Raw genomic sequence first — 27,254 nt, forward strand, 5'->3', positions numbered from 1 at the left:
TGGCACTGTCCCCAGTAGCCTCAAGGTGCACCTAGCCTGGCACCAGTAGCCTCAGGGTGCACCTAGCCTGGCACTGACCCCAGTAGCCTCAAGGTGCACCTAGCCTGGCACCAGTAACCTCAAGGTGCACCTAGCCTGGCACTGACCCCCAGTAGCCTCAAGGTGCACCTAGCCTGGCACCAGTCACCTCAGGGTGCACCTAGCCTGGCATTGACCCCAGTAGCCTCAAGGTGCACCTAGCCTGGCACTGACCCCCAGTAGCCTCAAGGTGCACCTAGCCTGGCACCAGTAGCCTCAAGGTGCACCTAGCCTGGCACCAGTCACCTCAAGGTGCACCTAGCCTGGCACCAGTAGCCTCAAAGTGCACCTAGCCTGGAACCAGTCACCTCAAGGTGCACCTAGCCTGGCACCAGTCACCTCGAGGTGCACCTAGCCTGGCACTGTCCCCAGTAGCCTCAAGGTGCACCTAGCCTGGCACCAGTCACCTCAGGGTGCACCTAGCCTGGCACTGACCCCAGTAGCCTCAGGGTGCACCTAGCCTGGCACCGGTAGACTCAAGGTGCACCTAGCCTGGCACCAGTAGCCTCAAGGTGCACCTAGCCTGGCACTGTACTCCAGTCACCTCAAGGTACACCTAGCCTGGCACCAGTAGCCTCAATGTGCACCTAGCCTGGCACTGTCCCCAGTAGCCTCAGGGTGCACCTAGCCTGGCACCAGTCACCTCAAGGTGCACCTAGCCTGGCACCAGTAGCCTCAAGGTGCACCTAGCCTGGCACCAGTAGCCTCAAGGTGCACCTAGCCTGGCACCAGTCACCTCAGGGTGCACCTAGCCTGGCACTGTCCCCAGTAGCCTCAGGGTGCACCTAGCCTGGCACTGGTAGCCTCAAGGTGCACCTAGCCTGGCACCAGTCACCTCAGGGTGCACCTAGCCTGGCACCGGTAGCCTCAAGGTGCACCTAGCCTGGCACCAGTCACCTCAAGGTGCACCTAGCCTGGCACCAGTAGCCTCAAGGTGCACCTAGCCTGGCACTGACCCCAGTCACCTCAGGGTGCACCTAGCCTGGCACCAGTCACCTCAAGGTGCACCTAGCCTGGCACTGTCCCCAGTAGCCTCAGGGTGCACCTAGCCTGGCACTGGTAGCCTCAAGGTGCACCTAGCCTGGCACCAGTCACCTCAAGGTGCACCTAGCCTGGCACCAGTCACCTCAAAGTACACCTAGCCTGGCACCAGTCACCTCAAAGTGCACCTAGCCTGGCACCAGTAGACTCAAGGTGCACCTAGCCTGGCACCAGTCACCTCAAGGTGCACCTAGCCTGGCACTGGTAGCCTCAAGGTGCACCTAGCCTGGCACCAGTCACCTCGAGGTGCACCTAGCCTGGCACTGTCCCCAGTCACCTCAGGGTGCACCTAGCCTGGCACCAGTCACCTCAAAGTGCACCTAGCCTGGCACTGACCCCAGTCACCTCAAGGTGCACCTAGCCTGGCACTGTACTCCAGTCACCTCAAGGTGCACCTAGCCTGGCACTGTACTCCAGTCACCTCAAGGTGCACCTAGCCTGGCACCAGTAGCCTCAAGGTGCACCTAGCCTGGCACTGACCCCAGCAGCCTCAGGGTGCACACAGAGAGGGAGGCACCGCGGCGATTTGACGCCCCCCCCCTCGTGGTTGATTTCCTTCCGCCCCCAGCGGCGTCGCCGTCAAATCGCCGCGGCCCCTCCACAGCGGCGTCATCGCCAAGGCGGAAATCGGAGCGAGCGGTCGAGGTGGTGGAGATCTGTCAAGAAAAACAACAACAGCTACAACTACAGCCACAACTACAACTACAGCCACAACTACAACTACAGCCACAACAACAACTACTACAGCTACAACCACAGCCACAACTACAACCACAGCCACAACAACTACAGCTACAACCACAGCTACAACCACAGCTACAGCCACAACTACACCTACAACCACAGCTACAGCCACAACTACAACCACAGCCACAACAACTACAGCCACAACAACAACTACTACAGCTACAGCCACAACTACAACCACAGCCACAACAACTACAGCTACAACCACAGCCACAACTACAGCCACAACAGCTACAGCCACAACAACAACAGCCACAACAACTACAGTCACAACCACAGCCACAACAGCTACAACCACAACCACAGCTACAACCACAGCTACAGCCACAACAACAGCCACAACCACAGCTACAGCCACAACTACAGCCACAACAACAGCTACTACAGTCACAGCTACAGCCACAACCACCGCCACCACCTCAGCCACCACATCAACAACAACCTCCTCTTCGTACCCAACAACAACAACAACCAAGATTTGTTGTTTTAAATCTTCTATGGATTGACAAACTCGTGCGAAAGAAGATCCACAGTAGGTACCCACCACCACAACAACAACCCACTACCACAACAACCACAACAACCACTACAACAACCACCACAACAACCACGCACTACCACAACCCACCACAACAACCACAACAACCACCCACTACCACAACCACCCACTACCACATCCACCACAACAACAACCACCCACTACCACAACCCACTACCATCACCACCCACCACAACAACCACCCACTACCACCCACCACAACAACCACCCACTACCACAACCTACCACATCCACAACAACAACCACCCACTACCACCACCCACAACAACAACCACCCACTACCACAACCACCCACTACCACAACCACCACAACAACAACCACCCACTACCACCACCCACCACAACAACCACCCACTACCACCACCCACCACAACAACCACCCACTACCACATCCACCACAACAACAACCACCCACTACCCACAACAACAACCACCCACTACCACAACCACCCACTACCACAACCACCACAACAACAACCACCCACTACCACCACCCACCACAACAACCACCCACTACCACCACCCACCACAACAACCACCCACTACCACATCCACCACAACAACAACCACCCACTACCCACAACAACAACCACCCACTACCACAACCACCCACTACCACAACAACAACCACCCACTACCACCACCCACCACAACAACCACCCACTTCCACCACCACCCACCACAACAACCACCCACTACCACAACCACCACTACCATCACTAGTACCACCAATACCATCACTACCATCACTAGTACCATCACTACCATCACTAGTACCATCACTACCATCACTACCACCACTAATATCACTACCATCACTAGTACCATCACTAGTACACTTCACTACTAGTAGTGTATAGTGTAGTGTATAGTAGTGTAGTGTATACTCGTGTAGTCTATAGTGTAGTGTATAGTAGTGTAGTGTACAGTAATGTAGTGTATAGTAGTGTAGTGTATAGTAGTGTAGTGTATAGTAGTGTAGTGTATAGTAGTGTAGTGTATTGTAGTGTAGCAGAAACAGTTACAGTCGCAGCAACGGATCCAGCTACAGCAGCTGCTACAGCAACTTCTACAGCAGCAGCTACAAGTATAGATATTTTTTCTTTTCCGCTTGTGTGTTAATCTGTGTTTACCCCGGATATTTTAGAGATGGCATTTCTCCTGCTGTGTATCCTACTGCTGTGCCTCCCGGCCATATCTAGGTGCCATACCCAACTCGACAAACAGCTACCCTCGTTACTTTGCGTCCATACTTGTTGCTCGATTTGCCACTCCACCTGCAAATGAAACGGCTCGTAGACACTTCTACACTCCATCATTGTATCCTTTTAAACCCTATCTTTGTCCCATTACTTCACCAGCACTCCTACCAAACTTCATTCTGCTCTTAAAAATAACGCCATCTGCGAGCTGCTGCTATTCGTCCAAGGTTCGCCGCTCTTCATCCTTTCACAGAAAATACTTGTGCAAACTATTAATTCTACTTTTCTTATTTCTGGGTGGTATTGAGCTTCATCCTGGCCCAAATGAAAAGAACTCGTATAATTCTGTAGATTTTTCTGGCAGGAAAGGTGTTGGTGTTCTACATGTCAACATCAGAGGGCTCGTGACTAAATTAAGTTAACTAAAACTAGAAGTGGCAAATCTTGACCCGAACATTTTTTGCCTAACAGAAACATTTCTCACTCCTGCCGTCAATGACTTGCAGATTACGATTGACAACTGCAACCTTTTTCGGCTTGACCGAGGATCTAAAGGAGGTGGAATTGCCATCTATGTTCGTAATACTATTGCATGTTCACCAGCTCACTTCTTGTTTAAAAAATGTTGCTTTGAAGGTTTAGCTCTCAGAATAACTCTCCCAAATAATCAACAGATATTGGTAGTGTGCTGCTATAGACCGCCTAGTGGGAAGGATGTTGAAGCTGCATCTTGCACTGAGAGAGCTTTTTGAGGGCCTCCCAAAAGGTGAAATAGTTTTAGTGGGTGATCTAAATTGGAATTGGCTAAACCCGCCGGCCGTGGCCACAAATTTTACAGATGAATTTAATCTGTTTCAATTAATAAATGTCCCCACAAGACCCAACCTAAAAAATCCGGGACAGTCAACTCTGCTCGACGTCCTATTGACAAATGCCCCTCACAATTTCGCACTGACTGGTGTTCTGGGAAATAACCTTAGTGATCACTTCTTCATTTATGGGGTGAGATCATCAGACAGACCCAAAGCCCTCTCTATATTGGTTGAGAAGCACTCTTTGAGGCACTTCAGCACTCAGGCATTTACTAATGATGTGCTTCACTCGGATATTGACAAGGTCTGTGATATTCCCAACCTGACTACGGCTTGGGAGACTTTCAGGTACACGTTTCTCCAAATTCTTAACAAACATGCTCCGTTGGTTAGATGTAAAACGAAAGGCAACCGCCCACCATGGTATGATCCTTTGATTACAAAGCTCATGAAAACTAGGGACAAGGCTTGGGCATGTGCTCAGAAAAGTAATTTGGTAAATGACTGGCTAGAGTACAGGATTTTAAGGAATAGATGCGTCAAAAAAATACGGCATGCAAAAAATGCCTACTTTTCCTCCACTCTCCTGGAATCACATGGAAATGCCAGGATTTTTTGGGAAACAATCAAATGTATCAAAAAGGCATTCAAAACAGACAATCTGCCCGTTGAGCTAAACCGAAATGGGGAATATTTTTCAGATCCCAAAAATATAGTTGACAATTTCAACCTTCATTTTTCTGAAGCTGGTAATCTTTTTGATAATGTATTGGGAAGTCACCCCTGCTCATGCAAATTCCTACACCCCTGTCCAAACATTAAACGAATTTAGTTTCCAGCTAATCTACGAAAGTAATGTTCTGAAACAGCTCTCCTACCTCAAAGGGTCCTCCTCTACCGGAGCAGATAGTTTTCCCGTCTTTGCTTTACTAACTGTTGGTCACCTAATATACAAACCTATAGCCCATATTTTCAACCTGTCCATCAAAGAAGCATCAGTTCCTCTAGAATGGAAACATTCCTATGTCCGTCCACTTCACAAAGGGGGCCCTAAAGATGATCCCAATAACTACCGACCTATCTCAATTTTGCCCCCATTGATGAAAATTTTTGAAAAATTATTGAACTACCAAATTAGCAGTTTCCTTTCCACCAACAATCTACTACATCTAAAACAATCTGGGTTCCAAAAAAAATACAGCACCACATCTGCTGCATTAGACTCTCTGAATCAAATTTACAGTAGCCTTGATAATAAGCAGTACTCTGCCTGTCTTTTTCTTGACCTGTCCAAAGCTTTGATACAGTAGACCACAACACCCTGCTTGGTAAACTAAGTTGCCTCGGTTTTTCCAAAAATGCAGTAAAATGGTTAAAAAAATTTCCTCTTTTCTCGCACCCAAACTTTATTCACAGATGTTTGGAGGTCAAACAGTGTTAAGATAACAAAAGGGGTTCCACAGGGTTCCATCCTCGGCCCCCTCTTGTTCTCTCTTTATATCAATGACTTGGGCACTGACCTGGATCATTCCAGGGTAAATCTTTTTGCAGATGACACGATACTGATTACTGCTGGCCACTCTCCGGATGACGTGATTGCTAAGCTCCAGGGTGATTTCAACAAACTACAACATCAACTAGTTGCTCTTAAACTAGTCATAAATACCTCCAAAACCAAGGTGCTATGCTTCTCACTGGGACTAAAGCAGGAAGTTCTTTTTTCCCAAATTACATTCCTTAAATAATGATCAAATAGAGCAAGTCAAGTTCTATAAGTATCTTGGGGTCATCCTGGATTCAAAACTGAATTTTGAAGATCACATTGATTATATTGGTAAAAAGACAAAAATAAAAATTGGTTTTCTGTATCGACACAAGCACTGCTTCCCCCCTATGTTCCATTTGGAATAAAAGCTACCATACTGCCTCTACTTGATTACTGTGATATCGTGTATAAATCAGCCCCAAGTACTGTACTGAAGAAGCTTGATTCCATCTATCACTCGGCCTTAAGATTTGCATTGAACTGCCCATATAGGACTCACCACTGTGATCTCTACATTGGGTCAAACTTAACATCTCTTAATGTTCGACGGCTTTTACACCAGATCTTATTTATTCACGATGTACTTACAAAAAAATCCACAGACTACCTGCTGGATCTCCTCTCTGTTTCAAAGAACAAATTTGACCTCAGGTCATCGCTCATTTACCAGCTTCACATTCCCTATTGCCGTACAAAAACCGGAGGAAGGGCCTTTGCTATGGATGCCCCCAGAGTCTGGAATGCTATTGCCAATAAACTGCAACTGGAATCACTACCTATGAGATCTTCACTCAAAACTGCTCTAGAGGAGTTGTACACCCCCAGCTGCCACTGCTATTCAGTGGCCTAAAATAAAATAAAATGTTTCGCTCCGGATGACCGCTGCAAAGTATTATCTGTATTTTGATTTAGTGTGCTGATCTTAAAGGTGCATTGAAAAATGTGATACTCCGACTGATGCTCCTGTTGTTTGTGGAGTGACTCATGCAGCCAGCTGTGGCTCTAGGGTTTGGTGTTACATGTTATTTATGACGTTTATTGTTAAAAATTCGGTGACAGTTCCTATGATCACTGTTACATTGCATTTATGGCTTTATTTTGGTGATTTCTAAAAGTTTTTTGGTTTGGCCATGTTTTTGTTTATTGTAGTACAGAGTTAGACTGATGGCCTTAATCTAAGTTTTCTTCTTGTTGTTGTTTGACTTGCATTCCACTGGGATTTTTGCACATAGCGTTGGTGCACGGTGCTACTTCAGGAATATTTTGATGTTTTTTCCTGGATTTTCTGTTTGCACAGTCAACACAAAGTCACTTTAAGATGTTTTCTTGTTCATTTTTTTGTTTGTTGCGGTTGCACCCGATTCAAGAGCCAAATGGCGCACAGGGCTATACCAACAATAAATGGAACTATGAAAACTATGTATAGTAGTGTATAGTGTACAGTAGTGTAGTGTACAGTAGTGTATAGTAGTGTAGTGTATAGTAGTGTATAGTGTACAGTAGTGTAGTGTACAGGAGTGTAGTGTACAGTAGTGTATAGTAGTGTAGTGTAAAGTAGTGTATAGTGTACAGTAGTGTAGTGTACAGTAGTGTAGTGTATAGTAGTGTAGTGTATAGTAGATGACTGATGTCTTTAGAACTGCTGCTTCCTGTTGTATATCTCTCTGTGTATCTCTCTGTGTATCTCTCTCTGTGTGTCTCTGTGTATCTCTCTCTGCGTATCTCTCTCTGTGTGTCTCTGTATCTCTCTCTCTCTGTGTCTCTCTCTGTGTGTATATCTGTGTCTCTCTGTGTCTCTCTCTGTCTCTCTCTGTGTATCTCTCTGTGTCTCTCTCTGTGTCTCTCTCTGTGTATTTCTCTGTGTCTCTCTCTGTGTATCTCTCTGTGTCTCTCTCTGTGTATCTCTCTCTGCGTATCTCTCTCTGTGTGTCTCTGTGTATCTCTCTCTGTGTGTCTCTGTGTGTATATCTGTGTCTCTCTCTGTGTGTCTCTCTCTGTGTCTCTCTCTGTGTATCTCTCTCTGCGTATCTCTCTCTGTGTGTCTCTGTGTCTCTCTGTGTCTCTCTGTGTCTCTCTCTGTGTCTCTCTCTCTGTGTCTCTCTGTGTCTCTCTCTGTGTATCTCTCTGTGTATCTCTCTCTGTGTGTCTCTCTGCGTATCTCTCTCTGTGTGTCTCTCTCTGTGTCTCTCTCTGTGTATCTCTCTCTGCGTATCTCTCTCTGTGTGTCTCTGTGTATCTCTCTGTCTCTCTCTCTGTGTGTATATCTGTGTCTCTCTCTGTGTGTCTCTCTCTGTGTATCTCTCTCTGTGTATCTCTCTCTGTGTCTCTCTCTCTCTGTGTCTCTCTCTGTGTGTGTCTCTCTCTGTGTATCTCTCTCTGTGTCTCTCTCTGTGTATCTCTCTCTGTATCTCTCTCTGTGTGTCTCTGTGTATCTCTCTGTGTGTGTCTCTCTCTGTGTATCTCTCTCTGTGTATCTCTCTCTGTGTATCTCTCTCTGTGTATTTCTCTGTGTATATCTCTCTGTGTGTATCTCTCTCTGTGTATCTCTCTGTGTGTATCTCTGTCTATCTCTCTGTGTATCTCTCTCTGTGCATCTCCCCCACAGACAGACAACACAACAACAACAACAACCGCCACCACCACCACCACCACCCTAACCCCTTCGCCACGATGCCCGGGCTACTGCCCCACCCTGGCGGGACCGCCACCGCCACGCCGCCGCCGCCCCCACCGCTGTCCCACCGCTCCTCCTGCCCGCGCACGAGGAGGTTGCGGATCCCGCGGCGGTCCGAGAGGAGCGCCGCCTCTGCCGTGCTGGGGGCGCTGAGCGTGGTGACGCTCAGCACGGCGCTCGCTGAGCCCGCCTGGCTGCGGCTCCACGGAGGAGCCTGCCCCAGGGCCTCGCTGGGGCTCACGGACGCGCTGGGACACGTGGACAGTGGTGAGGAGTGGTGGGGGTGGTGGTGAGGAGTGGTGGGGGTGGTGGTGAGGAGTGTAGGGGTGAGTGTGGTGGTGAGTGTGGTGGTGGTGGTGAGGAGTGTAGGGGTGAGTGTGATGGTGAGTGTGGTGGTGGTGGTGGTGAGGAGTGTAGGGGTGAGTGTGATGGTGAGTGTGGTGGTGGTGGTGAGGAGTGTAGGGGTGAGTGTGATGGTGAGTGTGGTGGTGAGTGTGGTGGTGGTGGTGGTGGTGGGGGTGGTGGTGGTGAGGAGTGTGGGGGTGAGTGTGGTGGTGAGGGTGGTGGTGGTGGTGGTGAGGAGTGTAGGGGTGAGTGTGATGGTGAGTGTGGTGGTGGTGGGGGTGGGGGTGGTGAGGAGTGGGGTGAGTGTGGTGGCGAGTGCAGTGGTGGTGGTGGTGAGTGTGGGGGTGAGTGTGGTAGTGGTGAGTGTGGTAGTGGTGAGTGTGGTAGTGGTGAGTGTGGTAGGGGTGAGTGTGGTAGGGGTGAGCGTGGTAGTGGTGAGTGTGGTAGGAGTGAGTGTGGTAGTGGTGAGTGTGGTAGTGGTGAGTGTGGTAAGGGTGAGTGTGGTAGGGGTGAGCGTGGTAGGGGTGAGTGTGGTAGGAGTGAGTGTGGTAGTGGTGAGCGTGGTAAGGGTGAGTGTGGTAGGGGTGAGCGTGGTAGGGGTGAGTGTGGTAGGGGTGAGCGTGGTAGTGGTGAGCGTGGTAAGGGTGAGTGTATTAGGGGTGAGCGTGGTAGTGGTGAGTGTGGTAGTGGTGAGTGTGGTAGGGTTGAGTGTGGTAGGGGTGAGTGTGGTAGTGGTGAGTGTGGTAGGGGTGAGTGTAGTAGGGGTGAGTGTGGTAGGGGTGAGTGTAGTAGGGGTGAGTGTGATAGGGGTGAGTGTAGTAGGGGTGAGTGTGATAGGGGTGAGTGTATTAGGGGTGAGTGTGGTAGTGGTGAGTGTGGTAGGGGTGAGTGTAGTAGGGGTGAGTGTGATAGGGGTGAGCATGGTAGGGGTGAGTGTGGTAGAGGTGAGTGTGGTAGGGGTGAGTGTGGTAGGGGTGAGCATGGTAGTGGTGAGCGTGGTAGGGGTGAGCGTGGTAGGGGTGAGTGTGGTAGGGGTGAGCGTGGTAGGGGTGGGTGTAGTAGTGGTGAGTGTAGTAGGGGTGAGTGTGGTAGGGGTGAGCGTGGTAGGGGTGAGTGTGGTAGGGGTCAGTGTGGTAGGGGTGAGTTTGGTAGGGGTGAGTGTGGTAGGGGTGAGCGTGGTAGGGGTGACTGTGGTAGGGGTGACTGTGGTAGGGGTGAGTGTGATAGGGGTGAGCGTGGTAGGGGTGAGCGTGGTAGGGGTGAGCGTGGTAGTGGTGAGTGTGGTAGTGGTGAGCGTGGTAGGGGTGAGTGTGGTAGAGGTGAATGTATTAGTGGTGAGTGTGGTAGTGGTGAGCGTGGTAGGGGTGAGCGTGGTAGGGGTGAGCGTGGTAGTGGTGAGCGTGGTAGGGGTGAGCGTGGTAGGGGTGAGTGTGGTAGTGGTGAGTGTGGTAGGGGTGAGTGTGATAGGGGTGAGCGTGGTAGGGGTGAGCATGGTAGGGGTGAGTGTGGTAGTGGTGAGTGTGGTAGGGGTGAGTGTGGTAGGGGTGAGTGTGGTAGGGGTGAGTGTGGTAGGGGTGAGTGTGGTAGGGGTGAGTGTAGTAGGGGTGAGTGTGGTAGGGGTGAGTGTGGTAGGGGTGAGCGTGGTAGGGGTGAGTGTGGTAGGGGTGAGTGTAGTAGGGGTGAGTGTAGTAGTGGTGAGTGTAGTAGTGGTGAGTGTAGTAGTGGTGAGTGTGGTAGGGGTGAGTGTGGTAGTGGTGAGTGTGGTAGGGGTGAGTGTGGTAGTGGTGAGTGTGGTAGGGGTGAGTGTGGTAGTGGTGAGTGTGGTAGGGGTGAGTGTGGTAGGGGTGAGTGTGGTAGGGGTGAGTGGGGTAGGGGTGAGCGTGGTAGTGGTGAGTGTGGTAGGGGTGAGTGTAGTAGGGGTGAGTGTAGTAGTGGTGAGTGTAGTAGTGGTGAGTGTAGTAGTGGTGAGTGTGGTAGGGGTGAGTGTGGTAGGGGTGAGTGTAGTAGGGGTGAGTGTAGTAGTGGTGAGTGTAGTAGTGGTGAGTGTAGTAGTGGTGAGTGTGGTAGGGGTGAGTGTGGTAGGGGTGAGTGTGGTAGGGGTGAGTGTGGTAGTGGTGAGTGTGGTAGGGGTGAGTGTGGTAGTGGTGAGTGTGGTAGGGGTGAGTGTGGTAGGGGTGAGTGTGGTAGGGGTGAGTGGGGTAGGGGTGAGTGTATTAGGGGTGAGTGTGGTAGGGGTGAGTGTATTAGGGGTGAGTGTGGTAGGGGTGAGTGTATTAGGGGTGAGTGTGGTAGTGGTGAGTGTATTAGGGGTGAGTGTGGTAGTGGTGAGTGTGGTAGTGGTGAGTGTGGTAGGGGTGAGTGTGGTAGGGGTGAGTGTATTAGGGGTGAGTGTGGTAGGGGTGAGTGTATTAGGGGTGAGTGTGGTAGGGGTGAGTGTATTAGGGGTGAGTGTGGTAGTGGTGAGTGTATTAGGGGTGAGTGTGGTAGTGGTGAGTGTGGTAGTGGTGAGTGTGGTAGGGGTGAGTGTGGTAGGGGTGAGTGTGGTAGGGGTGAGTGTGGTAGGGGTGAGTGTGGTAGGGGTGAGTGGGGTAGGGGTGAGTGTATTAGGGGTGAGTGTGGTAGGGGTGAGTGTATTAGGGGTGAGTGTGGTAGGGGTGAGTGTATTAGGGGTGAGTGTGGTAGTGGTGAGTGTATTAGGGGTGAGTGTGGTAGTGGTGAGTGTGGTAGTGGTGAGTGTGGTAGGGGTGAGTGTGGTAGGGGTGAGTGTATTAGGGGTGAGTGTGGTAGGGGTGAGTGTATTAGGGGTGAGTGTGGTAGGGGTGAGTGTATTAGGGGTGAGTGTGGTAGTGGTGAGTGTATTAGGGGTGAGTGTGGTAGTGGTGAGTGTGGTAGTGGTGAGTGTGGTAGGGGTGAGTGTGGTAGGGGTGAGTGTATTAGGGGTGAGTGTGGTAGGGTTGAGTGTGGTAGTGGTGAGTGTGGTAGGGGTGAGTGTGGTAGGGGTGAGCATGGTAGGGGTGAGCGTGGTAGTGCTGAGCGTGGTAGTGGTGAGCGTGGTAGTGGTGAGCGTGGTAGGGGTGAGTGTAGTAGGGGTCAGTGTGGTAGGGGTGAGTGTGGTAGTGGTGAGTGTGGTAGGGGTCAGTGTGGTAGGGGTCAGTGTGGTAGGGGTGAGCGTGGTGGTGGTGAGAAGTGGGTGGTGGTTGTGACGGTGTCTCTCTGCGTCTCTCTCCCGCCCCCCGTGTCTCTGTCTGCGCAGCGCTCTCCGCGTGTCTGAGTCCTCAGATCTCCCTGCTGCTGAGGGTGGTCGCCGCCTTCCTGCTGCTGGGCGTCGCCTGCAGTCTGGGCGCGTTCCTCCTGGACGTGCTGGGATCGACGCAGCCGGCGCTCCGACTCACGCGCAGATACGCCTTCCTGCACATCCTCACCGGTGAGGAGACCGCTCACCACCGCCACCCTCACCACCACTACCATCATCACCACTACCATCATCACCGCCACCCTCACCACCACTACCATCACCACCGCCACGGTCACCACCACTACCATCACGCACCGCCACCCTCACCACCACTACCATCACGCACCGCCACCCTCACCACCACTACCATCATCACCGCCACCCTCATCACCACTACCATCATCACCGCCACGGTCACCACCACTACCATCACGCACCGCCACCCTCACCACCACTACCATCACCACTGCCACCCTCACCACCACTACCATCACCACCGCCACCCTCACCACCACTACCATCACCACCGCCACGCTCACCACCACTACCATCATCACCACTACCATCATCACCGCCACGCTCACCACCACTACCATCATCACCACTACCATCATCACCGCCACGCTCACCACCACTACCATCATCACCACCACTACCATCATCACCACCACTACCATCATCACCACCACTACCATCATCACCACCACTACCATCACCACCGCCACCCTCACCACCACTACCATCACCACCGCCACGCTCACCACCACTACCATCATCACCACTACCATCATCACCGCCACGCTCACCACCACTACCATCATCACCACTACCATCATCACCGCCACGCTCACCACCACTACCATCATCACCACCACTACCATCATCACCACCACTACCATCATCACCACCACTACCATCATCACCACCACTACCATCACCACCGCCACCCTCACCACCACTACCATCACCACCGCCACGCTCACCACCGCCACCCTCACCACCACTACCATCACCACCGCCACGCTCACCACCACTACCATCACCACCACTACCATCACGCACCGCCACCCTCACCACCACTACCATCACCACTGCCACCCTCACCACCACTACCATCACCACCGCCACCCTCACCACCACTACCATCACCACCGCCACGCTCACCACCACTACCATCATCACCACTACCATCATCACCGCCACGCTCACCACCACTACCATCATCACCACTACCATCATCACCGCCACGCTCACCACCACTACCATCATCACCACCACTACCATCATCACCACCACTACCATCATCACCACCACTACCATCATCACCACCACTACCATCATCACCACCACTACCATCATCACCACCACTACCATCATCACCACCACTACCATCATCACCACCACTACCATCACCACCGCCACCCTCACCACCACTACCATCACCACCGCCACGCTCACCACCGCCACCCTCACCACCACTACCATCACCACCGCCACGGTCACCACCACTACCATCATCACCACTACCATCACGCACCGCCACGCTCACCACCGCCACCCTCACCACCACTACCCTCACCACCGCCACCATCACCACCGCCACTACCATCACCACCACTACCATCATCACCACTACCATCATCACCGCCAAGCTCACCACCACTACCATCATCACCACCACTACCATCATCACCACCACTACCATCATCACCACCACTACCATCATCAACGCCACCCTCACCACCACTACCATCACGCACCGCCACCCTCACCACCACTGCCATCACCACCGCCACGCTCACCACCACTACCATCATCAACGCCACGCTCACCACCGCCACCCTCACCACCACTACCATCACGCACCGCCACGCTTACCACCACTACCATCATCACCACTACCATCATCACCGCCACGCTCACCACCACTACCATCATCACCACTACCATGATCACCGCCACGCTCACCACCACTACCATCATCAACGCCACGCTCACCACCGCCACCCTCACCACCACTACCATCGTCACCACTACCATCACCACCACTACCCTCACCATCGCCACGCTCACCACCGCCACCCTCACCACCGTCACCCTCACCACGGCCACACCGCGTGTGTATCACTGTGTGTGTCTCACTGTGTGTGTGTGTCTCACTGTTTGTGTCTCACTGTGTGTGTGTGTCTCACTGTGTGTGTATCACTGTGTGTGTGTGTGTCTCACTGTTTGTGTCTCACTGTGTGTGTATCACTGTGTGTGTCTCACTGTGTGTGTCTCACTGTTTGTGTCTCACTGTGTTTGTGTGTCTCACTGTGTGTGTATCACTGTGTGTGTGTGTCTCACTGTGTGTCTCACTGTGTGTGTCTCACTGTGTGTGTATCACTGTGTGTGTCTCACTGTGTGTGTCTCACTGTTTGTGTCTCACTGTGTGTCTCTCACTGTGTGTGTCTCACTGTGTGTGTGTCACTGTGTCTCACTGTGTGTGTCTCACTGTGTGTGTGTCACTGTGTGTGTCTCACTGTGTGTGTGTGTCACTGTGTGTGTGTCTCACTGTGTGTGTGTCTCACTGTGTGTGTGTGTGTCACTGTGTGTGTCTCTCACTGTGTGTGTCTCACTGTGTGTCTCACTGTGTGTGTGTCTCACTGTGTGTGTGTCACTGTGTGTGTCTCTCACTGTGTGTGTCTCACTGTGTGTGTGTGTGTCACTGTGTCTCACTGTGTGTGTCTCACTGTGTGTGTGTCACTGTGTGTGTCTCACTGTGTGTGTCTCACTGTGTGTGTGTCACTGTGTGTGTGTGTCACTGTGTGTGTCTCACTGTGTGTGTCTCACTGTGTGTGTCTCACTGTGTTTGTGTGTGTGTCACTGTGTGTGTCTCTGTGTGTGTGTGTGTCTCACTGTGTGTGTCTCACTGTGTGTGTCTCACTGTCTGTGTCTCACTGTGTGTCTCACTGTGTGTGTGTGTGTCACTGTGTGTGTGTGTCTCACTGTGTGTGTGTCTCACTGTGTGTGTGTGTCACTGTGTGTGTCTCTCTGTGTGTGTGGCACAGTGTGTGTCTCACTGTGTGTGTGTGTGTGTCACTGTGTGTGTCTCTGTGTGTGTGTGTCTCACTGTGTGTGTCTCACTGTGTGTGTCTCACTGTCTGTGTCTCACTGTGTGTCTCACTGTGTGTGTGTGTGTCACTGTGTGTGTCTCTCTGTGTGTGTGGCACAGTGCTTCACTGTGCCACTGCTGTGGGCTTCTCCTACTGGGCCTCCGAGTTGCTCTTTGACCTCCAGCTCAGCCACAAACTCCACCACGGGAGCCAGGTGACAACATCAACAACATCAACAACAACATCAACAACAACATCAACAACATCACCAGCATCACTAGCATCTCTACCATCACTATCTAAACCACCACCATCACCACCGCCATCTCTACCATCATCACCATCGACCCCTGTCCCTCTCCCCGTGTCTCTCTCCCCGTGTCCCTCCCCCCGTGTCTCTCTCCCCGTGTCCCTCTCCCCGTGTCTCTCTACCCGTGTCTCTCTCCCCGTGTCCCTCTCCCCGTGTCTCTCTACCCGTGTCTCTCTCCCCGTGTCTCTCTCCCCGTCTCTCTCTCCCCGTCTCTCTCTCTCCGTGTCTCTCTACCTGTCTCTCTCTCTCTCTCCGTGTCTCTCTCCCCATGTCTCTCTCCCCATGTCTCTCTCCCTGTGTCTCTCCCCGTGTCCCTCTCCCCGCGTCTCTCTCCCCGTGTCTCTCTCCCCGTGTCTCTCTCCCTGTGGCTCTCCACGTGTCCCTCTCCCCGCGTCTCTCTCCCCGTGTTCCTCTCCCCGTGTCTCTCTCTCCCCGTGTCTCTCTCTTTCCCTGTGTCTCTCTCTTTCCCTGTGTCTCTCTCTCGCCGTGTCTCTCTACCCGTGTCTCTCTCCCCATGTCCCTCTCCCCGTGTCTCTCTCCCCATGTCCCTCTCCCCGTGTCTCTCTCTCCCCGTCTCTCTCCCCGTGTCTCTCCCCGTGTCTCTCTCTCTCTGTGTCCCTCTCCCCGTGTCTCTCTCCCCGTGTCTCTCTCCCCGTGTCCCTCCCCCGTGTCTCTCCCCGTGTCTCTCTCCCCGTGTCTCTCTCCCCACATCTCTCTCCTCGTGTCTCTCTCCCCGTGTCTCTCACCCCATGTCTCTCTCTCCCCGTCTCTCTCCCCGTGTCTCTCCCCGTGTCTCTCTCACCGTGTCCCTCTCCCCGTGTCTCTCTCCCCGTGTCTCTCTCCCCGTGTCTCTCTCCCCGTGTCTCTCTCCCCGTGTCTCTCTCCCCGTGTCTCTCTCCCCGTGTCTCTCTCTCCCCGTGTCTCTCTCCCCGTGTCTCTCTCTTCGTGTCTCTCTCCCCGTGTCTCTCTCCCTGTGTCTCTCTCCCCGTGTCCCTCTCCCCGTGTCCCTCTCCCCGTGTCCCTCTCCCCGTGTCTCTCTCCCCGTGTCTCTCTCCCCGTGTCTCTCTCCCCGTGTCTCTCTCCCCGTCTCTCTCTCCCCGTCTCTCTCTCCCCGTGTCTCTCTACCCGTGTTCCTCTCCCCGTGTCTCTCCCCGTGTCTCTCCCCGTGTGTCTCTCCCCGTGTGTCTCTCCCCGTGTCTCTCTCCCCGTGTCTCTCTCCCCGTGTCTCTCTCCCCGTGTCTCTCTCCCCGTGTCTCTCTCCCCGTGTCCCTCTTCCCGTGTCTCTCTCTCCCCATGTCTCTCTCTCCCCGTGTCTCTCTCTCCCCGTGTCTCTCTCTCCCCGTGTCTCTCTATCCGTGTCTCTCTCCCCGTGTCCCTCTCCCCGTGTCTCTCTCCCCGTGTCTCTCTCCCCGTGTCTCTCTCTCGCCGTGTCTCTCTCTCCCCGTGTCTCTCTCCCCACATCTCTCTCCCCGTGTCCCTCTCCCCGTGTCCCTCTCCCCGTGTCTCTCCCCGTGTCTCTCTCTCCCCGTGTCTCTCTCTTTCCCTGTGTCTCTCTCTCGCCATGTCACTCTCCCCGTGCCTCTCTCCGTGTCCCTCTCCCCGTGTCCCTCTCCCCATCTCTCTCTCCGTGTCTCTCTCCCCGTGTCGCTCTCCCCGTGTCTCTCTCCCCGTGTCTCTCTCCCCGTGTCTCTCTCGCCGTATCTCTCTCTCCGTGTCTCTCTCCGTGTCTCTCCCTGTGTCTCTCTCCCCGTGTCTCTCTCCCCGTGTCTCTCTTCCCGTGTCTCCCCGTGTCCCTCTCTCCCCATGTCTCTCTCCCCGTGCCTCTCTCCCTGTCCCTCTCCCCGTGTCCCTCTCCCCGTCTCTCTCTCTCCGTGTCTGTCTCCCCGTGTCTCTCTCCCCGTGTCTCTCTCACCGTGTCTCTCTCCCCGTGTCTCTCTCCCCGTGTCTCTCTATCCGTGTCTCTCTCCCCGTGTCTCTCTCCCCGTGTCTCTCTCCCCGTGTCTCTCCCCGTGTCTCTCCCCGTGTGTCTCTCCCCGTCTCTCTCTCCCCGTGTCTCTCTCCCCGTGTCTCTCTCCCCGTGTCCCTCTTCCCGTGTCTCTCTCTCCCCATGTCTCTCTCTCCCCGTGTCTCTCTCTCCCCGTGTCTCTCTATCCGTTTCTCTCTCCCCGTGTCCCTCTCCCCGTGTCTCTCTCCCCGTGTCTCTCTCCCCGTGTCTCTCTCCCCGTGTCTCTCTCCCCGTGTCTCTCTCCCCGTGTCTCTCCCCCCGTGTCTCTCTCCCCGTATCTCCCCGTGTCTCTCTATCCGTGTCTCTCTCCCCGTGTCTCTCTCTCCCCGTGTCTCTATCCCCGTGTCTCTTTCCCCGTGTCTCTCTCCCCGTGTCCCTCTTCCCCTGTCTCTCTCTCCCCGTGTCTCTCTCCCTGTGTCTCTCTATCTGTGTCTCTCTCCCCGTGTCTCTCTCCCCGTGTCTCTCTCCCCGTGTCTCTCTCCTCGTGTCTCTCTCTCCCCGTGTCTCTCTCCCTGTATCTCCCTGTGTCTCTCTATCCATGTCTCTCTCCCCGTGTCTCTCTCCCCGTGTCTCTCTCCTCGTGTCTCTCTCTCCCCGTGTCTCTCTCCCTGTATCTCCCCGTGTCTCTCTCCCCGTGTCTCTCTCCCCGTGTCTCTCTCCCCGTCTCTCTCCCCGTGTCTCTCTCCCTGTCTCTCTCCCCGTGTCTCTCTCCCCGTGTTTCTCTCCCCGTGTCTCTCTCTCCCCGTGTCTCTCACCGTGTCTCTCCCCGTGTCTCTCTCCCCGTGTCTCTCTCCCCGTGTCTCCCCGTGTCTCTCTTCCCGTGTCTCCCTGTCTCTCTCCCCGTGTCTCTCTCCCCGTGTCTCTCTCCCCGTGTCTCTCTCCCCGTGTCTCTCACCATGTCTCTCTCCCCGTGTCTCTCTCCCCGTGTCTCTCACCGTGTCTCTCCCCATGTCTCTCTCCCCGTGTCTCTCTCCCCGTGTCTCTCTCCCCGTGTCTCTCTCCCCGTGTCTCTCTCCCCGTCTCTCTCCCCGTGTCTCTATCCCCGTGTCTCTTTCCCCGTGTCTCTCTCCCCGTGTCCCTCTTCCCCTGTCTCTCTCTCCCCGTGTCTCTCTCCCTGTGTCTCTCTATCTGTGTCTCTCTCCCCGTGTCTCTCTCCCCGTGTCTCTCTCCCCGTGTCTCTCTCCTCGTGTCTCTCTCTCCCCGTGTCTCTCTCCCTGTATCTCCCTGTGTCTCTCTATCCGTGTCTCTCTCCCCGTGTCTCTCTCCCCGTGTCTCTCTCCTCGTGTCTCTCTCTCCCCGTGTCTCTCTCCCTGTATCTCCCCGTGTCTCTCTCCCCGTGTCTCTCTCCCCGTGTCTCTCTCCCCGTCTCTCTCCCCGTGTCTCTCTCCCTGTCTCTCTCCCCGTGTCTCTCTCCCCGTGTTTCTCTCCCCGTGTCTCTCTCTCCCCGTGTCTCTCACCGTGTCTCTCCCCGTGTCTCTCTCCCCGTGTCTCTCTCCCCGTGTCTCCCCGTGTCTCTCTTCCCGTGTCTCCCTGTCTCTCTCCCCGTGTCTCTCTCCCCGTGTCTCTCTCCCCGTGTCTCTCTCCCCGTGTCTCTCACCATGTCTCTCTCCCCGTGTCTCTCTCCCCGTGTCTCTCACCGTGTCTCTCCCCATGTCTCTCTCCCCGTGTCTCTCTCCCCGTGTCTCTCTCCCCGTGTCTCTCTCCCCGTGTCTCTCTCCCCGTCTCTCTCCCCGTGTCTCTCTCCCCGTGTCTCTCTCCCCGTGTCCCTCCCCGTGTCTCTCTCCCCGTCTCTCTCCCCGTGTCTCTCTCCCTGTGTCTCTCTCCCTGTGTCTCTCTCCCCGTGTCTCTCCCCGTGTCTCTCTCCCTGTGTCTCTCTCCCCGTGTCTCTCTCCCTGTGTCTCTCTCCCCGTGTCTCTCTCCCCGTGTCTCTCCCCCAGTGTCTCTCTCCCCGTATCTCCCCGTGTCTCTCTATCCGTGTCTCTCTCCCCGTGTCTCTCTCTCCCTGTGTCTCTCTCCCTGTGTCTCTCTATCCGTGTCTCTCTCCCCGTGTCTCTCTCCCCGTGTTTCTTTCCCCGTGTTTCTCTCCTCGTGTCTCTCTCTCCCCGTGTCTCTCTCCCTGTATCTCCCCGTGTCTCTCTCCCCGTGTCTCTCTCCCCGTGTCCCTCTCCCCGTGTCTCTCTCTCCCCGTGTCTCTCCCCGTGTCTCTCTCCTCGTGTCTCTCTCTCCCCGTGTCTCTCTCCCTGTATCTCCCCGTGTTTCTCTCCCCGTCTCTCTCCCCGTGTCTCTCTCCCCGTGTCTCTCTCCCCGTGTTTCTCTCCTCGTGTCTCTCTCTCCCCGTGTCTCTCTCCCTGTATCTCCCCGTGTCCCTCTCCCCGTGTCTCTCTCCCCGTGTCTCTCTCCCCGTGTCTCTCTCCCCGTTGGTGCCAGACGGTAACACTGTGGTGAGCAGCAGTGCCATGGGGGTTGTGGAAATTTCAGTTGGCCATTCCCCTCGTGGCGTTTGCAGCCACCACAGCGGCCAGAGGGGGCTCTGGCCGGTTACAAGGGGCCGGTTACCCCTCCACCTTCAAGTCCAGTACCACAAAACCACAAAATAAAAATCTGTTTAAGCTTATGCCGAAGGCCCGGGGGGGACAGGCGTCCGTGACGTCTCCTGGCCAAACCCCAATTGGCGGAGCCAGGAGATTGAATCTTTACCCTCGGGGCTCCTCCAGAAACAGCAAAAACAAACTGCGGGTGGCCACATAGGATTTTTTGAACGCTCACTACGGAGGAGAGGCTGCCACTCCTCTGTCGGGAGCTGGATCGGTACCGCCTGGATCTCTGTGGTGTTCAGGAGATCCGGTTGACCGGCTCTGGCTCCTGCCACCATGAGGGGTGGACAGTCCTCTACTCGAGACTGCCAAACAACAGGGTGTGGCTCTTCTTCTGAACAAAAGAATGAAGGGGACGTGGGAGCGTGGCGTTGAGGTGTGGGAAGCTGTAAGCCCCAGGCTACTTTGGGCTCGCCTTCCTATCAACAAGAGGCGAGGAATGGTGGTCGTGGTTACTTATGCCCCCACTGAAGATGAACATCCGTGGAGGGATGCAGGCAAGGCCGATGAGTCAGATGCCTTCTATGACTTCCTGTCACTGGTGCTGGCTAAAGTGGCCCCTCGGGATAGAGTCATCTTGTTGGGTGACTTCAATGCCCGAGTTGGTCATGATGCTGGCACCTGGTCTGGGGTGATTGGAAGGCATGGGCCAGATGAGCTCAATAACAACGGTAGAAGGCTGCTTGATTTTTGTGCAGCCCATGGGCTTGTAATTACCAACACGCTGTTCCGGCATCGGCGCATCGACACAAGATCATGGATGCATGCTGGGTCCAAGCAAGAACATCTGCTGGACTACATAGTGACGGAACAGCGGATGCGGGACCATGTCCTTGACACCAGGAGCACACTGACCATCGACTAGTCATCTGTAAGATGCACCTGCCATTTGTCCACTCCGGTGATGGGTGCACACCCAGGACCCCATTAAAACCCATAGTGGCCTGGCCTTAGCTAGCTGATGAAAGTTGAAAGTGAGAATGTAATCATCGCTTGCGGCTGGGGTTGGCATCATCCCCCACTCCTCCTGATGTCGAGGGGAAATGGGCGAGGTTTAGGACTGTGGCTCATGCAGCTGCAATTGTTGCTTTATACACATGGTCCAGACCTCCTCAGAGACCTTGGCTGACAGAGGAGGATGAGAAAAAGCGACAGGTCCACTCTCATCGTCTACAGCATCCCACGTCAGAGAATGAGGAGGCTTACCGCAGCCTTCGCTCGGAGGTTCGGAGAGCCGTGAGGCGCTGCAAGGATGGGTGGTGGTCGCGGGTTGCTGAGGAGATGGAATCTGCCTCAGTGGCCCGCAATCACAAATCGCTCTTTAATTCCATGAAAAAGTAACTTGCAGGAACAGGTTTGCAGATTTGCTGAGCATTTCTTTGAAGTCCTAGGGGAGGGGAAATCCCTCAGCCTGGGGCAAAGTGGGGATGACCCAGCTGAGGCTGCGGTGCCTCAAATATTGGAAGAAGTCACACCCTGTGAGTGGCTGACTGAGGTGCCATCTATTGAGGAAGTACTAAAGGCGATCCGGAGTCTGAGACCATGAAAGGCACCGGGTAGAGATGATCTCCCAAGTGAAATGCTGAGGGAGGGTGGCGTTTGTGCACAGACTGCCCTACATGACATAATAACAGCAGTCTGGACCACTGGACGAGTTCCGCGGGATTGGAAGGATGCCCTGGTGGTCCCCCTTTTTAAGAAGGGGGACCGCACAGACTGTAACTACTACAGCGGCATCTCACTCCTCAGTGTGCCGGGAAAGGTCCTGGCAAGGATTATTCAACATCGCCTTGCCAGGCACGCTGAGGAGAGGCTTGCGGAGCCGCAATGTGGTTTCAGGAAAGGGCGGTCCTGCACAGATGCCATATTTTCTGTCCGTCTGCTATAGCAGAGAATTCCAATAAGACCTACACCTCTGCTTTATTGACCTGGTCAAGGTCTATGATACCATCAGTAGGCCTGGGCTCTGGGTTGTTCTTCGTGCTTTCAGAGTCCCTGACCCTCTGCTCACAATCATTAAGGACCTTCATGATGGTGAGCAGGCCCAGGTAATACTATGTGGCCGGGAGTCGGAGCCATTCCCTGTTCACCTTGGGGTGCGACAAGGATGTCCTCTGGCTCCCACGTTATTTAACATCTATTTCGAGCATGTAGTTCGTGATGCCTTCAATAGCTGTACCGGAGGAATTTCCATCTGGTACAGATACAATGGGAGGCTGATCGATGCCCGGGTGTGGTCAAGGGATGGCTCCCTATTGCTCAACCATGTTACGTATGCCGATGATCTGGGAATTGCTGCTCACTCAGAGGAGGATTGGAGGCGCTGCTGCTGAACCTGGAGCTTGCCACTAAGAGGTGGGGATTTACCATCAGCCCCACCAAAACTAAGCACCTGCCTGGGTATTTTGTACCATCGGACACTCCACCCCCACAATTCCCAATTGGTGATGGGGCAGTTTTGGAGAGAGTGGAGAATTCTCATACCTGGGCAGTATGTTTATGACCGGCTCGGTTTGACAGCAGAGGTCTCACTCCAAATCAGTCGAGCAGCATTATATTTTCATCAGTTGCGTAACGCTGTGTGGAAGCTACCTGGTCTGTCGCTCCGCACTAAGCTTCAGGTCTTCTCGGCCACGGTCATTCCCTCCATTCTCTACGCTTGCGAAACGTGGACCCCCCTAATGGAACATCTTCGTCGGTTAGAAACATTTAGGCTGGCCTGCCTAGCATCCATCCTGGGTTTAACCAGGCTGGATTGTGTGAGGAGCTCACAAATCCTTGATAGATCTGAAAAAATCCCATTGGTGAGCTCCTCCGGCAGGCAAGGCTGCGTTGGCTGGGTCACGTAGCCCGCATGCCCAGCCACCGCATGCCCAAACAGCTTTTGTTCGGCCGGATAGAGGGGGCTAAACGGGCACGGCACGGGCTAGAGAAGAGATGGAGTGATGTGACACAGGAGGACGTGGAGCTGAGTGGACTTGCCGATGACTGGTACCAGCGTTGTCAAGATCGGCCTCTGTGGACGAGGCTCGTGAAGGACGCTGCTACTGGGCAGTTGGAGGTAGTCGCCCTCCAATAACAACGGAGGGCGGAGGAGCGACGCTCACAACAATGAGCGGAGCGCCGGGTGGCTAAAGCACAGCAGGTTGGCACTGTAGGGGGCACAGGTGGTGCATCAGCCAGTCATCTCAGTCAGTCGACCCGTGGCACCTGGGTCTGCCCCGTGACCTCCTGCCAGCGGGCGTTCGACACTCTTACGTGGCCTCAGGGTGCACATAGCCTGGCACAAGCGTCGTGGCGAATGGCGGTTGTTGTTGTTGTTTGACGTGAGCTTCTGCATCCTGCCTCTCTCTCCCTCTCTCTCTGTCTCCGTGTCTATATCTATTGTCTCTGTGTCTCTCTATGTCTCTGTGTCTTATCTCCCCGCGTGTCTGTTTAGGTGTGGGTGAGGTTCGACATTAGCTTCTACCTCCTGGCCGGCGCCGGCGCCGCGTCGATCGTGGCCACGGCCGTCAACCTCCTCCGTTCGTACCCCAGCCCCGAGGAGGAGCAGGCGCTGCAGCTGCTGCAGCACATGGAGGAAGCACAGCCCACGGACTTCCTGACGGGGCCGGCGGGAGACGGAGTGGCCGGGCTCACGGTGACCAGGCCACCGCCACCCGCCTACAGCCCCTAGTGGAGAGACGCACGGAGAGAGACGCACGGAGAGAGAGACGCACGGAGAGAGAGACGCACGGAGAGAGAGACGCACGGAGAGAGACGCACGGAGAGAGACGCACGGAGAGAGACGCACGGAGAGAGACGCACGGAGAGAGACGCACGGAGAGAGACGCACGGAGAGAGACGCACGGAGAGAGACGCACGGAGAGAGACACAGAGAGAGACACACGGAGAGAGACACAGAGAGACACACGGAGAGAGACACAGAGAGAGACACAGAGAGAAACACACGGAGAGAGACACAGAGAGAGACACACGGAGAGAGACACAGAGAGACACACGGAGAGAGACACAGAGAGAGACACAGAGAGAGACACACGGAGAGAGACACAGAGAGAGACACATGGAGAGAGACACACGGAGAGAGACACAGAGAGAGATACACGGAGAGAGACACAGAGAGAGACACACGGAGAGAGACACAGAGACACACGGAGAGAGACACGGAGAGAGACACACGGAGAGAGACACACGGAGAGAGACACACGGAGAGAGACACAGAGAGAGACACAGAGAGAGACACATGGAGAGAGACACTCACACACACAGAGACAAAGACACACGGAGACACAGAGAGAGACACACGGAGAGAGACACACAGGGAGACCCTCACACACACAGACACAGAAACACGGAGACACAGAGAGAGACACGGAGACAAACGGAGACACACAGAGACACACAGAGAGACACAGAGACACACAGAGAGACACGGAGACACACGGAGAGACACGAGACACACAGAGACACACAGAGAGACACGGAGACACAGAGAGACACACGGAGACACACGGAGACACACGGAGACACACAGGGAGACACGGAGGATGTCCGTAGGCTGTAGACATCCTCTCCTCCCTCCCCCATTAGCTGTGCTTCATTTTAAATATATGTTTGCGTTTCTCTTCAGTCCTTTTTTTACGCTGCATTGTTAACACACACACCACGGCACGTGTGTGTGTGTGTGTACATGTGTGTGTACGTGTGTGTGTGTACATGTGTGTACGTGTGTACATGTGTGTGTACGTGTGTGTACGTGTGTGTGTGTACAGTGAGTGAAAAAAAGTATTTGATCCCCTTCTGATCTTGTACGTTTGCCCACTGACTAAGAAATGATCAGTCTATAATTTTAATGGTAGGTTTATTTGAACAGTGAGAGACAGAATAACAACAAAACAATCCAGAAAAACGCATGTCAAAAATGTTATAAATTTATTTTAATTTTAATGAGGGAAATAAGTATTTGACCCCTCTGCAAAACATGACTTAGTACTTGGTGGCAAAACCCTTGTTGGCAATCACAGAGGTCAGACGTTTCTTGTAGTTGGCCACCAGGTTTGCACACATCTCAAGAGGGATTTTGTCCCACTCCTCTTTGCAGATCTTCTCCAAGTCATTAAGGTTTCGAGGCTGACATTTGGCAACTCGAACCTTCAGCTCCCTCCACAGATTTTCCATGGGATTAAGGTCTGGAGACTGGCTAGGCCACTCCAGGACCTTAATGTGCTTCTTCTTGAGCCACTCCTTTGTTGCCTTGGCCGTGTGTTTTGGGTCATTGTCATGCTGGAATACCCATCCACGACCCATTTTCAATGCCCTTGCTGTGGGAAGGAGGTTCTCACCCAAGATTTGACGGTACATGGCACGTCCATCGTCCGTTTGATGCGGTGAAGTTGTCCTGTCCCCTTAGCAGAAAAACACCCCCAAAGCATAATGTTTCCACCTCCATGTTTGACGGTGGGGATGGTGTTCTTGGGGTCATAGGCAGCATTCCTCCTCCAAACACTGCGAGTTGAGTTGATGCCAAAGAGCTACATTTTGGTCTCATCTGACCACAACACTTTCACCCAGTTGTCCTCTGAATCATTCAGATGTTCATTGGCAAACTTCAGACGGGCATGTATATGTGCTTTCTTGAGCAGGGGTACCTTGCGGGCGCTGCAGGATTTCAGTCCTTCACAGCGTAGTGTGTTACCAATTGTTTTCTTGGTGACTATGGTCCCAGCTGCCTTGAGATCATTGACAAGATCCTCCCGTGTAGTTCTGGGCTGATTCCTTACCGTTCTCATGATCATTGCAACTCCACGAGGTGAGATCTTGCATGGAGCCCCAGGCCGAGGGAGATTGACAGTTCTTTTGTGTTTCTTCCATTTGCGAATAATCGCACCAACTGTTGTCACCTTCTCACCAAGCTGCTTGGCAATGGTCTTGTAGCCCATTCCAGCCTTGTGTAGGTCTACAATCTTGTCTCTGACATCCTTGGAGAGCTCTTTGGTCTTGGCCATGGTGGAGAGTTTGGAATCTGATTGATTGATTGCTTCTGTGGACAGGTGTCTTTTATACAGGTAACAAGCTGAGAATAGGAGCACTCCCTTTAAGAGTGTGCTCCTAATCTCAGCTCGTTACCTGTATAAAAGACACCTGGGAGCCAGAAATCTTTCTGATTGAGAGGGGGTCAAATACTTATTTCCCTCATTAAAATGCAAATCAATTGATAACATTTTTGACATGCGTTTTTCTGGATTTTTTTGTTGTTATTCTGTCTCTCACTGTTCAAATAAACCTACCATTAAAATTATAGACTGATCATTTCTTTGTCAGTGGGCAAATGTACAAAATCAGCAGGGGATCAAATACTTTATTCCCTCACTATGTGTGTGTGTACGTGTGTGTGTACGTGTGTGTGTGTACATGTGTGTGTACGTGTGTGTTTCCAGAAACAACGAAAAGCCACTACGGATGGCCACGTGGAATGTTCAAACGCTCACTGCGGAGGAGAGGCTGCCACTCCTCTGTCGGGAGCTGGACCGGTACCGCCTGGATCTCTGTGGCATGCAGGAGGTCCAGTGGACCGGTTCTGGCTCCTGCCACCATGAGGGGTGGACAGTCCTCTACTCGGGGCAGCAGACTGCCAAACAACAGGGTGTGGCTCTTCTTTTGAACAAAAGAATGAAGGGGGCGTGGGAGCGTGGCGGTGAGGTGTGGGAAGCTGTAAGCCCCAGGCTACTTTGGGGCTCGCCTTCCCATCAACCGGAGGCGAGGAGTGGTGGTCGTGGTTACTTAAGCCCCCACCGAAGACGAACATCCGTGGAGGGATGCAGGCAAAGCCGATGAGTCAGATGCCTTCTTTGACCTCCTGTCACAGGTGCTGGCTGAAGTGGCACCTCATGTTTGGTGACTTCAATGCCCGAGTTGGTCATGAGGCTGGCACCTGGTCTGGAGTGATTGGAGGGCATGGGCCAGATCAGCTCAATAACAACGGTAGGAGGCTGCTAGATTTTTGTGCAGCCC

General features: G+C 53.7%; 1 protein-coding gene across 2 annotated transcripts; it reads left to right on the forward strand.

Annotated features, from left to right (window-relative positions):
* Nucleotides 1-71: 71 nt before the first annotated feature.
* TMEM127 (transmembrane protein 127) lies at nt 72-24,872 on the forward strand. Of its 2 annotated transcripts, none has more exons than XM_076057552.1 (5): nt 72-2,402; nt 8,591-8,926; nt 12,258-12,428; nt 15,454-15,548; nt 23,683-24,872. In XM_076057552.1, the coding sequence occupies exons 2-5, from the start codon at nt 8,656-8,658 to the stop codon at nt 23,917-23,919; spliced, it is 774 nt and encodes a 257-aa protein (XP_075913667.1). In that variant the 5' UTR covers nt 72-2,402; nt 8,591-8,655; the 3' UTR covers nt 23,920-24,872. The 2 variants fall into 2 exon arrangements, with proteins under 2 accessions (XP_075913667.1, XP_032800849.2); XM_032944958.2 differs by having other exon boundaries at nt 1,618-2,398.
* Nucleotides 24,873-27,254: the final 2,382 nt, after the last annotated feature.

This window comes from Petromyzon marinus, chromosome 83 (assembly GCF_048934315.1).
Source record: "Petromyzon marinus isolate PM22_M1 ecotype Great Lakes invasive population chromosome 83, UKy_Petmar_22M1.pri1.0, whole genome shotgun sequence".
Taxonomy (NCBI): domain Eukaryota; kingdom Metazoa; phylum Chordata; class Hyperoartia; order Petromyzontiformes; family Petromyzontidae; genus Petromyzon; species Petromyzon marinus.

Bases quoted from the DNA above. Each gene is read 5' to 3' on its own strand.
- TMEM127 (XM_076057552.1), top strand. From the start codon at position 8,656: ATGCCCGGGCTACTGCCCCACCCTGGCGGGACCGCCACCGCCACGCCG. The intron at 8,927-12,257 runs GTGAGGAGTGGT...CTGTCTGCGCAG, and splicing joins GCTGGGACACGTGGACAGTG to CGCTCTCCGCGTGTCTGAGT. The intron at 12,429-15,453 runs GTGAGGAGACCG...TGTGTGGCACAG, and splicing joins CTTCCTGCACATCCTCACCG to TGCTTCACTGTGCCACTGCT.